We start from the raw sequence: 13369 nt of genomic DNA on the forward strand, positions 1-13369 counted from the left end.
GCAAACTATGTCAACTCTGAAGTTATTCTATAAGCTTGCTTAAGAAAATGGAAATTAATTATGATACAAACAGGGAAATATGACCAGAGTTCAACTGATGGTAAGTGTTTTGCCTTTCTTAATATTATTTACTGTTGTTTTCCTAAAATCAGCAGCATTATTTAATAGACTTATTTGATTAAACCCACCTTCTGAGTGGCTTCTTTTTTCTTTTTATCCTCTTTCTTCCTTTTCTTGTCTTCCATTAACTGTTCTTCCCTTTCTTGCTCCTTCTCTCTGTTAAAGTAATGTCACACCGGAAGGTTAAATATCTGTATTTGTGGCAAATCAAAAGCTTGTAGACGGCGTACAAGGCAACATTTTATCTCAGTGACCAAGGAGAACACGTTATTTTACTTAAACTAGGAGGTTGCAAAAACTCACCACATTTAGTTATCCCCATATGTTGGTTTGTCACCCCTTTTGCAAAACATGACATTAAGTTTGTTTTCTAAGAAATACATTACAGTGAGGGTTTTAAAAAAGATTTTATTTATTTTTAGAGAGAGGGGAAAGGAGGGAGAAAGATAGGGAGAGAAACATCAGTGTGTGGTTGCTTCTCAGGAGTCCCCTACTGGGAATTTGGCCTGCAACCCAGGCACATGCCCTGACTGGGAATTGAACCTGTGACCCTTTGGTTCACAGACCGGCACTCAATCCTCTGAGCCACACCAACCAGGGCCTAAAGTGACTTAAAAACAACAACAACCTTTCAATCAGGGTTCTGGGGGTGAAGGGAGGGGGGCAGAGGTGGGGAGAGAGAAACAATGATTGGCTGCCTCCAATATGCACCCAGAACGGGGATCAAACTTTCAACCTAGGTATGTGCCCTGACTAGGAATCAAACCCACAACCTTCTAATGCACAGGACAACACTCCTACTAAATGAGCCACCTGGTCAGGGCTAAAGTGAGTTTTTATGAGATCTTCCTAAAAGAACACACACACACACACACACACACACACACACACACACACACAGTGGGTATTTCCACTCATCAAAGAACCTGATTTAAATATCCAATATTTTAAAAATATGACAACATCCAGTTGGCTTCTGGCAATATTTTTCACAAATAACACAGAATATATTAATTTAATTATGGTACAAAGATATTTATCATAATTTAGATGTTTAACACAACATTTTCAGAGTGATCAGTATAACACTCTACGTTCTACATCTTGTGTTTTTAAGGCAGATACCGAGTGTCCTATACATAAGGTATTTTTCATTGGGTGAGTTCACTGTCGCATCTTCCTGGCACATCTGAATCAGGCTGTCCTCCCCTCAATTAAAAATAAAAATAATACACAACAATAGGACTTCAAGCCAAGATGGAGGTGTAGCATAGGTAGATATACTTTGCCTCCTCACACAACCAAAAGGACAATAAATTTAAAAACAAAAAACCAACCAGAACTGCCAGAAAATCGAATTGTATGGAAGTCCAACAACCAACGAGTTAAAGAGGAAACATTCATCCAGACTGGTAGGTAGGAGGGGCAGAGACGGGCAGCTGGAGAGGAGAGGACTTGTACCAAGGCGGCAGCCAGCAGAGTGGGCGGTCCCACATTCGCATGTGTATACACCGGAACAACTGGGGAGCAAGACAGACCACACAACCCAGGGTTCCAGCATGGGGAAATAAAGCCTCAAAACCTGACTGTAAAAAATCTGTGGGGGTTGAGGCTGCAGGAGAAACTCCCAGCCTCACAGGAGAATTAGTTGGAGAGACCCACAGAGACCTAGAATGTACACAAACTCACCCTCCTGGGAATCAGCACCAGAAGGGCCCAATTTGATTGTGGGAAGCGGGAGAAGTGACTGAAAGCCAGCAGAGAATGGAGCCAGTGCCACTGTTCCCTGACAGACCCCTCCCCCACATACAGCAACACAGTGCAGCCACATGGGCTGCCCTGCCCTGGTGAACACCTAAGGCTCTGCCCCTTACTACTAATAGGCCTGTTAGAAAAAAACAAACAAAAAAGGCCCAAATGAAAGAACAGATCAAAGCTCCAGAAAAAATACAACTAAGTGGCGAAGAGATAGCCATCCTATCAGATGCACAGTTCAAAAGGCTGGTTATCACGATGCTCACAGAAATGACTGAGCATGGTCACAAAATACAGAAATGAAGGCTATACAAAGTGAAATAAAGGAAAATGCACAGGGAACCAACAGTGGCAGGAAGGAAACCAGGACTCAAAATCAATGATTTGGACCAGAAGGAAGAAATAAACATTTGACCAGTAAAGAATGAAGAAACAAGAATTCAAAGAAATGAAGAGACACTTAGGAACCTCCAGGACAACTTGAAACGTTCAAACATACAAATCATAGGGGTGCCAGAAGGAGAGGAGGAAGACCAAGAAATGAAAACCTATTTGAAAACATAATGAAGGAGAACTTTCCCAATCTGGCAAAGGAAATAGACTTCCAGGAAGTCCAGGAAGCTCAAAGAGTCCCAAAGAAGTTGGACCCAAGGAAGCACACACCAAGGCACATCATAATTACTTTACCCAAGATTAAAGATAAGAAGAGAATCTTAAAAGCAGCAAGAGAAAAGGAGACATTACCTACAAAGGAGTTCCCATAAGACCATCAGCTGATTTCTTAAAAGAGACCTTACAGGCAAGAAGGGCCTGGAAAGAAGTATTTGAAGTCATGAAAGGCAAGGAATTACATCCAAGATCACTCTATCCAGCAAAGCTATCATTTAGAATGGAAGGGCAGATGAAGAGTTTCCCAGATAAGGCCAAGTTAAAGGAGTTTGTCATCACCAAGCCCATATTATATGAAATGTTAAAAGCACTTATCTAAGAAATAGAAGATAAAAAACTATGAACAGTAAACTGACAAAAAACTCTCAACATCAACAACCGAACCTAAAAAAGTGAAAACAAAAATGAACTAAGCAAACAGCTAGAACAGGAAGAGATTCACAGAAATAGAGATCGCATGGAGGGTTATCAGTGGGGAAGAAGAGGGGGACGAATAAGGGGAGGTACAGGGAATAAGAAGCATAAATGGTGGTACAAAAGAGACGGGGAGGTTAAGAATAGTATGGGAAATGGAGAAGTAAAAGAAGTTATATGTATGACTCACGGACATGAACTAAGGTGGGGGAATGCTGGTGGGGGGAGGAGGTAGAGAACGGAGGGGAATAAAGGGGAAAAAATGGGATAACTGTAATAGCATAATCATAAAATATATTTTTAAAAATAGAATAAAATTAAAAATACACAATAATAAAATTTTAGTTGAATAAATGTGCTAAATCTTAAGAAATTAAGATAATGTAATTTATACCTCACATTTGAAAAGTAAAATTTAATATTCATTCTCACATACTACAGAATATAATTTAATATATATTCTAATATAATATATATAGAAAGCTGCTAACTTTCACTCTGTGTATCAACTGGAGAAAACGTATAAGCAACCACTGGCATAACTTCAAAGCTCAAAGCAGGAGACCCCAGATGCCATGCTAACTGAATTTCAGAACTCGGAGGATGGCTGGAGATCTAGTTCCCAGGTCCCCAACTTCCAAACAGACACAGCCTGCAGTACTTGCGATTTTAGGGGATCAACACATCAAATCCATGGCTTTATAGATATTATCTAGAAAAAGGCTAAAAGTCAGACAATTCAAGACAAATGTTAAGGTAAAGGTTTGCAGATACAGCAAAAATTACAAAGACGGTTCCTGAAGGACTCACTGGGGAGTGGAAATCACTTCACTTATACAGAAGGAACTGAAGATCAACACTGAGGTGAGCTCTCATGAATAAGTAATTAATTAATGCTGCACTTAAAGAAAAGGAAAACTAAACAACAACAACAAAAACCCCAAGAGTTTACCAACATGTGAAGTTTTTAGCGGCTTTGTCCACATTCACATTTTCCTGCTTACTCTCTAGACATAAGTATATAAAAGCATAATGTGCACAATTCCTACTTTAAAGGTAACTTCCATGAAAACTTCAAAAATACAATCATGAAAGAGACTTTATTGAAATTTCCTTAGGTTAGAGCTGGATTTCTTTGGAGTCAGATTATGTATACATCAGTCTCAGCGTGGAGCTCTTGGTGAAAACCCACTCACAGCTGCGCATTAATAGATTGACGAAAATTGGCAAGATGGATGATGATCATCTAAGGTAGGCTGACCACAGGTCCCGTTACATTTGCATTCAGAGCCCTTTCCTTCCTCTAGATGCAAAGTAAAGAAAAAGATGGGGTTCTTCATGACCTAGTTACTATAACTTGGTTTTCATATTTTGAAGTGCAACTGACTACAGGAAAAGAACAAACACAGCATGCATATCTCCTATTTAAATAAATATTTAATGCTTTACAAAGCATTGTTGCATTTTTCTATGGCTAGTCTAAAATTAAAAGTTTATTTCAAAAATGCAATGAAAAATAGCAGTAACTCTTTAATGAGACACATTCTTAAAAAAACAACTAATCTTTTCAAATATTTTTCCCTATAAACAGGTAATTCGGAGAAAGGGACTGAAAGTCATGTTCACTACAAGCAGATTTACTTCCAAAACAAATATTTTTCAAAGCTTTCCAGGAGACAGGCTGTGCTTTCACCCTGATCTTTTAAAGTGTATATTGGTAGAATTGAGTCTTCTCTTTAAATTTCACGTCCTCCAGAAGAATTTATTTCCCCAAACCAAACCTGACTTAAAGACCTGCCATTCACTTAATAATGCATCACATAATGTGGGTTCATCTTTCTTCTAACTCAGCGGTGCTCTATCTTTGCTGCATATTAGCATTGTTTGGGGAGACTGAAATAGTCCAATGCTGAGTCAGAGCCCAAGCATGGTGAAGAGGGCACCCATGTAGGGAAGGCATGTAGATGGTGGTGATGCAAGACCAGTTAGAGAAAGGAGAACTGATCAGTAAATAAATACATATACTAAGGATAGTAAGTCACGTTTCTCACTATTACAAAAGGAGTTACCAAAATGAAGAGAGAGAATGCACCCTGTGTAGTTGGATCTACTGGCATAAACTCATGGTTTTTAATATACTATAAGCTACTTACCTGTTAATTACTTAGGAGTCATCTCAATAATCAGATGAACTGTTCTTGTACCATAGTGCTTGTGTTCAAGTAACCCTTATTTTACTTAGTAATGGCCCCAAAGTACCAGAGTAACGATGCTGTTGATTTGAATATGCCAAAGAGAAGCCCTGAAGTGCTTTGGTTAAGTGAAAAGGTGTGCATAGGAAAAACGGTGTATATAGGTTTTGGCACTATCCATGGTTTCAGGAATCCACCGGGGTCCTGGAACATACCCCTTGAGCAAAGGGAGACTACCCCCCCCCCCCGCCAACACACACACACACTCTCTATTACAGAGAGGGCTTGAGGAACAAACAACACGCAAACGCCAATGAATGGTATACTTAGCACTCAGACTGTGGATTCTAAATACCATCCTTCACTAAAAAAAACCATAGTTCTTTGGAAAAAGAGCTAAGCTGAGTGCTCGGGCAAGGAAAGTACAAAATGAGCCTGGAATACTTGTTTGCCAAGAAGCAAGGAAGTGTTCAACAAATGATGGGACACGTCAAATGGTCGCAGAGGTCAGTCTGAAGGGGCTCGTACACGTTAAATCTGGGACATGTGTTCAAAAGAAAAGCCTCACAAAAACTAATTAAAGAAAATCATTACAAATGCGGTGAAGAAAATAAAGCTGAGAAAGGGGATAGAGAGCGATCAAGAGGGAAGGGATGAGGGAAGAGGGTGGGCTACTTTACACAGGATGTCCCCTGAAGGCCTCTCTGAGGTGTTTATATCTGAGTAGAGCCCTGAATGAAGGAAGCTTTCTGGGAAATGAGTGGCTGTGCAGCAGAAGAAATAGTAAATGCAAGGCTCCTGGATGGAGAGCTCATGGTATGAATTTTTTTTTCTGGAGGGGGAAGGTGGCACACTCCCATCTTTCCATCACCTCCCTTCATGGCAAACACCCCACACACCCTTCACTATTACTCTGTAGTAGTGCTCGCTCCCACCAAAAGAACTGTGCATTGTTATTTCTTAAAAGCCTGCCTTCTCCTTCCCTCCCTTCATTATTCCAGGGCCTAGCTGGTACCAAGCACTGGGCTGGAGGCCGAGAATTCAGCAACAGAAAACGTGCAGTGCTATCTGCCTTCCTGGGGTTCTTAGTTTAACTTCTTAAATGGCTGTACCTTGCCTTACAACAGCTTCAGGGCAGGAAACTCTGTTCTTACTCTGAAGACAGCCTGCAGTGCCTTTGGAGTTTTGACCGTACCAGATCTTTGGATATGTGAATTCATGGCTTGTGATAACCCAGGTTAGAAATCAACTTCCTTCCACAAACTAGAACCATGAATAATAGTTCTTGAATTCAGCTGTCAAAGCCCATCATCCCTCACACATCAGTAGAGGCGAGGCTGACAATTTCTTACTTGAAAGTGCTAATCACCAATATGCTGACTGGAGAGAAAAGATATGATAGTCTCAATTCAGCTAAACAACCAGGACTCATCTTGACAGGAAAACACCTTCAGATATAAAGAGAGTTTTCCTTTTCTTTAAGGTGTGGATAACTGGTTATCACAGCATCACAACTTGTTCCTGTGCTCTGTGGTCACTAAATGTGGTGGCGCCTCTAGTCCCAGTTTATAACCAACTCCACACAATGGAGGGAGACAGACCTGAACAGACACAACTGATCCACCCAACATGTGAAACGTGCCAGATGTAAACCAACACTCTAAAAGAACTGTTGATACATCAACACTTTAGATGTATCTTCAGAAAATTATGGTAAGTGAATAAGCTAATCCCAAAGATTACATACTGTATGATCCCATTTATATGACGTTCTGAAATGACAAGCAGGGTTCCAGGGGGTGAGATGGAGGGAGGCAGGTGTGGTTATAAAAGGGGGAAACACTACTGATCTGAGGCGAAGGAACTATTCTGTGTCTTGATAGTGGTAGCAGATACATGAACCTACATGTGATAAAACTACAGAATTAAACACACATACACACATAAGTACAAGTAAAACTGAGGAAGTGTAAATAAGATCAGTGAGTTATATCAACTCATCTGGGTTACTATGTTATACTACAGTCTTTAAAGAAGAAACCATTGGTGGAAACTGGATAAAGGGCACATGGAATCTCTGTGTTATTTCTTACAAGTACACGAGAGTCTGTAATTACCTCATTAAGAATTTTAATTTTTAAAAAAGCCCTCAACACTGACTCATCTTGTAGTCATCTGTTTAAAATTTTTTTAGGGACTTCCTTTAAACATTTTTTTAAATAGCTGTTTGTGAAAGTCATGTTAAGAGTCCAAAAGAATTTTAGAAATAATTTACGTCCTGATATTCACAGAAATGCATCTCCAAAAATATTCTAGAATCTGCACTTCACCCTAATATGTTCAAATCATTATAGTTTTATCAATCAAGTTTCCTTAAGTATATTATATAATAAATACAATACCACAGGGGTATTTAAATTGCTCTATTACCACACAGTTCACAATGTAATTCTGTAATTGAGAATTTCAGTGATAAAACAGTAATAGAAGCTATTATTTGACTTTTTGCAGGACACGTGCATCAGCTCAGTCAACTCCAATACCAAGCCCCTTCTGGTCTATTCCCTGACTCCCTTACAACTAGGGATTGGAATGCGCTTTATGCTCTACCAATACGTTGTGCTTGTGTGTGACTATAACAGGGAACTGACAGGGTACAGGCCATCCATCCTCTCAGGGAGCACGACAGAGATGGTGTGGTCCTAGAGCTGAAGCCTGTTAATGGTGGTTTCCTGAATGCACAGGAAGAGGAAAAGGCTCCGAGGAGCCCCCAGTTTCATAGTGTAGTTCCCAAGGATCTATGAAATAGCCTTACCACTTAATAGAACCCTGGGACAAGTGGCAGTGAGTACTACTGTGTCCATACTAAGAACTCTGTCCAACACTGATTTATATAAGATTTCCAAAGCATATTTTATATATGTGCCTTTTGTAGACATTTATTTCCTTAAAAGGCAATAGGTAATTTGGCAATTTATAAAACAGCAAGAAAATAACTAGACGCAAAACCATTTGCAATCATAATCAATTGAATATTAATGATAGCGCACACATATTTGGGGTGAGGAAAATTAACAAAAGGAATATAATGCAAAGAGTTAAGTAATGTGCTTGAAGTATTCATTTAGACTGTTTTTAATTAAAAATGTATTAAGAAAAAGATAATACGTTGGAATATATCCATTCAGGCAGAGGAAATTACATAGTAGGGACATCTAAATAAGTGTATTGGATTTGTTCTGAACAGTTTTTCATTTGCTGGATCTGAATGAGGGAATTTAATGGGATGCTAATATAATTTGCACATGATATTAAGTTAGTAGATAAGACCAAACAGCACTGAAGCATAAAAATCATTCTAACACTGAGTAGCTCACAGGAAGAAAATTTAACACAGCTCCTTCTATATATGGGTTATATTATATGAAGTTGTATAAAGCAATGCTTCCAAACTTCAATGGGAATCTTGTTAAAATGTAGATTCTTATTTAGTTGGTGTGGGTGGGGACCTACAACTCTTCATTTCTAATAAGCTACTGATCTCTGGGCCTTACCTTAAATTGCACAGGTATAATGAATTTGGTTGTTTCTTTCCAAGAAGATATGGAATTGTAGCCATTTATCCAAAGATAAATAACCTCATTAAAATCAAGCTGTGCCTTGTTATTACTGTGTTTTAGTGCCAAACTACAATGCAATCTTTATGAAGATATGTATATTGAAAAGCAATTAAACAACTAAGGTAGTAAAAATATGCATGGAATTCCACTGAAACGGTAACATAAGAATAACTGGGACAAGCTACTCCTTAAGGTGGCAGCCACTAAAGATGGTTGTGCTTAGGAGAAGTGGCTGTAGGGAATGAATGGGCAGTGGCTCAACTAATGTAGACTCCCTCCTGAGACAGCCTAGGAATGAGGCTACAGGTACAGTACTAAAGAAACTAGATGAACAGTACCAAAAGTATAAGTTTATGGAACTCTGACTTGCTCAAAAGAAAAAAGGCTGAAAGGTCAGATTCCTGAAACTAGCAGATTTCAGAAATTCTAAACACATGCAGAAGAAAGAGAGTACGCCAACTTACTGGAGACCAGATCCTTACTGGCTGATAACCTGTACTGCAAAGCTTTAGTTCCTCCTACTGATAAAGTGTGTCTGTGGTTGGAGGCTAATGTAGTGCTTGAATATATTGATGAAGCTCACACATTGTTGGAAAAGAATTTATTGACTGCCACAAAGAATCTTGATTGGCTTGAGAAAGACCTTGACTTTCTTCAAGATCACTTTACTACCACAGATGTCAATATGGCCAGGGCTTATAACTGGGATGTAAAAAGAAGAAACAAAGATGGTTCCATCAAGAACAAAAGCATAATGCTGGCACTAAAATTAAAGTAGTACAGTTTTCCAAACATGTCCATTTAAATACTCCAAAGTTTATCTTTAAAGGTTGAAAAACTCTGAATAATTTTTAACAGTATGAATTATAATTAAAACTTTTAAAAAAACTTAAGCTTAAAACAAATTTTACTTGTTTCATCCTTTTCTAAAGTTTTACTTTTATTTATAAAAACAAAATTAGTTTCAAACATTTTATGAAATTAGCAGTATTTTTATTTTTTTTTCACATTTCCAATAAAGTAAAGGTAACTTTCATCATCATCATCATCATAATCATTTTTTTTTTTGGTTTCTCATAAGAAAAGTCTTAGTTGAAATGGCTGAAAATTGATGTTTGCTATGGAGGCTGAATTCTGGACACTTTAGCACAGTTTACCTTTTCCTTATTAACTGACGTTACTCTTACTTGATGTGGTTAAACCAGTTTAAAGGTAGGAAAGAGTCAGTTTGAAAATTGCCAACTTGCTCTTCTTTAGTACACGTGGGGCTTTATAATCCTCTGTCACTACTTGTCTTATGTACATGGAGATTCATGAATTACTGCTTAGCCAATGACTATTATAATATTCTGCCAACACTTTTTCTTATCTCCTATAAATGCACATTGTTTTTGCAATGACAACATAAGGAAGATTTCAGCCAAAATGAAACAACAAAATTATCCACTCAAAACTCTTGGCTGAGGTGATTATGTATTTCTTTTTTTTATTTAAAAATTTTTTAAAAAATAAATTTTGATTATGCTATTACAGTTGTCCCATCCCCCCCCCCCTTCATTCCTCTCCACCTTGCACACCCTCTCCCACCCACATTCCCTCCTTTAGTTCATGTCCATGTGTCATACTTACAAGTTTTTGGCTTCTACATTTCCATACTATTCATACCCTCCCCCTGTCTATTTTCCACCTACCATCTCTGATACTTATTCTCTGTACCTTTTCCCCCCTCTCTGCTCCTCCACTCCCCTGTTGATAACCCTCCATGCGTTCTCCATTTTTGTGGTTCTGTTCCTGTTCTAGTTGTTTGCTTAGTTGGTTTTTGTTTTTGTTTTAGGTATGGTTGTTAATTATTGTGAGTTTGCTATCATTTTACTGTACTTGTTTTTTTCTTTTTCCTAGATAGGTCTCTAACATTTCATAAAATAAGGGTGTGGTGATGATGAACTCCTTTAACTTAACCTTATTTTAGAAGCACTTTATCTGTCCTTCCATTCTAAATGAAAGCTTTGCTGGATAGAGCAATCTTGGATGTAGGCCCTCGTCTTTCATGACTTGGAATACTTCTTTCCAGCCCCTTCTTGCCTGTAAGGTCTCTTTAAGAAATCAGCTGACAGTCTGATGGGAACTCTTTTGGAGTTCCAAACTCTCATTTTGTCTTGCTGCTTTTAAGATTCTCTCCTTACCTTTAATCTTGGGTAATATAATTATGACCTGCCTTGGTGTGTTCCTCTTGGGTCCAACTTCTTTGGGACTCTCTGAGCTTCCTGGAGTTCCTGGAAGTCTATTTCCCTAGCCAGAATGGGGAAGTTCTCCTTTATTATTTGTACAAATAACTTTTCCACTTGTTGCTCTTTCTCTCTTCCTTCTGGTACCCCTATAATTCAGATGTTGCAACGTTTAAAGATGTCCTGGAGTTTCCTAAGTGTCTCCTCATTTTTTTAAAATTCTTATTTCTTCATTCTTTTCTGATTGGATGTTTCTTTCTTCCTTCTGGTCCACTCCACTGATGTGAGACCCCGCTTTCATTCCATCACTATTGGTTCCCTGTACATTTTCCTTCATTTCACTTAGCACAGTCTTTATTTTTTTCATTTAATTTGCGACCAAATTCAACCAATTCTGTGAGCATCCCTGGTAACCAGTGCTTTGAACTGTGCATCTGATAGACTGGCTATCTCTTCTTTGCCTAGTTGTATTTTTTCTGGAGCTTTTATATGTTCTTTTGTTTGGGCCAGTTTTTTTTTTTTTTTTGTCTTGATGCGCCTGTTATGTAGTAAGGGGCAGAGCCTTAGGTATTCACCAGGGCGGGGCAACCCAGTTGCTGGGTTATGTCGCTGTATGTGGGGCAGGGGTCCGAGAGGGAACAATAGTATTTGCTCAGCTCTCGGCTAGATTTCAGTCACTTCCCCTGCTTCCCGCAAACAAACTGGAACCTTCTGGTGCTGATTCCTGTTTGTGTACGTCCTGGGTTCCTGTGACTCTCTCCAACGAACTCTCCTGTGAGGCTGGGAGTTTCTCCCAGCGCCTCAACCCCCATGGGTGTTTTTAATTGGTGTTTTGAGGTTTTATTTCCCCATGCTGGGACCCTGGGTTGCACAGTCTATCTCGCTCCCCAGTTTTGCCTGGTTTATCTGCATGTGAATGTGGGACTGCCCGGCCTGCCAGCCACCTTGCGTGCAGCGCCCCTCTACACAATCTGCCTCCTCACTGGGTCCGCCAACTGCTGCTCTGCATGCCCAGGGTCCGCCCCTGCCTTGCGAGCAGGGTCCACCAGCCACCCTGCTGAGAGCCCTCTCAGTCCCGGCTCCCTGACTCCGCCCCTCCTACCAGTCTGGATGAATGCGTCTACTTTAACTCCTTGGTTGTCGGACTTCCATACAGTTCAATTTTCTGTCAGTACCAGTTGTTTTCTTCTTCTGTTTGTAAATTATTGTTGCCCTTCTTTTGGTTGTGCGAAGAGCATAGTGTGTCTACCTAAGTCTCCATCTTGGCTGGAAGTCTGATTATGTATTTCTTAGTTCTCCAAAGCAGGTGAACAGGAATATTAAGTAAAAATGTGAGTTCCGGCCAAGATGGAAGTGTAGGCAGAAACCATTTACTTCCTCGCACAACCAAAAAGAGGATAACAGTCCATCTAAAATCAATAAACAACCAGAAGCAACAGAAAATCAAACTACATGGAACTCCAACAACCAAGGAATTAAAGAAAAAATCAACCAGAACAACCAGACTGGTAAGGCAGACTGCTCAGGCCAACTCAGAAAACCTCGTGGAGGCGTCTGAGGGGTGGGGCTGACTGCTGAGCTCAGCAGAGCTGCAGGGGAGGGACTGACTTAAGGGCAAAACTGAGGCTCAGAGCTGACTGTGGGCTACAGCTTGGGTTGCCTGGGTGGGAGATACTGGCAGTTTGACTTGAGAGTCTGTTGGAAAGTGTGCTAGAGACAAGCAGGCGAGCTGCATTGTTCCCTCTCGGGCCCTTCCCCCACAGGCAGCACAGCAAAGAGGGTTGCCCTGCCTGGGTGAATACCTAAGGCCCCACCCCTTACAACTTATCATGTGTGCCAAGACAAAGAAATACGGCCCAAATGAAGGAACATAGCAAAACCTCAGAACTCAGCTATGAGGAGATTACCAAACTATCTGATGGAGAATATAAAACCTTGGTAATCAAAATGCTCACAGAACTGATTGAGCCTGGCCGAAAAATGAAAGAACAAATGAAAGATACCCAAAATGAAATAAAGCAAAATATTCGCCCTGGCTGGCGTAGCTCAGTGGATTGAGCACGGGCTGCAAACCAAAGGGCCACTGGTTCGATTCCCAGTCAGGGCACATGCCTGGGTTGTAGGCCAGGTCCCTAGTGGGGGCCATGTAAGAAGCAACCACACATGATGTTTCTCTTCTCTTTCTCCTTCCCTTCCCCTCTCTCTAAAAATAAATTAAAAAAAATTTTTTTTTGAAAAGCAAAATATTCAGGAAACCAACAGTGACAAGAAGGAAACCAGGATTCAAGGCAAAGATTTGGAACAAAAGAAGAAATAAACATCTAACTAGATCAGAACGAAGATATTGAAACGTTCCAATATCTGAATTACAGGG

At 39.8% G+C, this 13369-nt stretch overlaps 1 protein-coding gene and 1 pseudogene across 1 annotated transcript in view; one reads left to right on the forward strand and one right to left on the reverse strand.

The window, feature by feature from the left end:
* Positions 1 to 8769, reverse strand: part of TNRC6B (trinucleotide repeat containing adaptor 6B) — a 70036-nt gene extending 61267 nt beyond the window's left edge. The window contains exons 1-2 of the mRNA XM_045834769.1: positions 8705 to 8769; positions 189 to 276 (exon numbers count right to left, since the gene is read on the reverse strand). Coding sequence (XP_045690725.1) covers positions 189 to 276; positions 8705 to 8769 — 153 coding nt within the window. The remainder of the gene's footprint in view (positions 1 to 188; positions 277 to 8704) is intronic.
* Positions 8770 to 9015: 246 nt separating this feature from the next.
* On the forward strand, positions 9016 to 9548 carry LOC123816045 (annotated as a pseudogene).
* The last annotated feature ends 3821 nt before the right edge of the window (positions 9549 to 13369 follow it).

This window comes from Phyllostomus hastatus, unplaced genomic scaffold (assembly GCF_019186645.2).
Source record: "Phyllostomus hastatus isolate PE091 unplaced genomic scaffold, TTU_PhHast_1.1 phas_contig_198, whole genome shotgun sequence".
Lineage (NCBI taxonomy): Eukaryota > Metazoa > Chordata > Mammalia > Chiroptera > Phyllostomidae > Phyllostomus > Phyllostomus hastatus.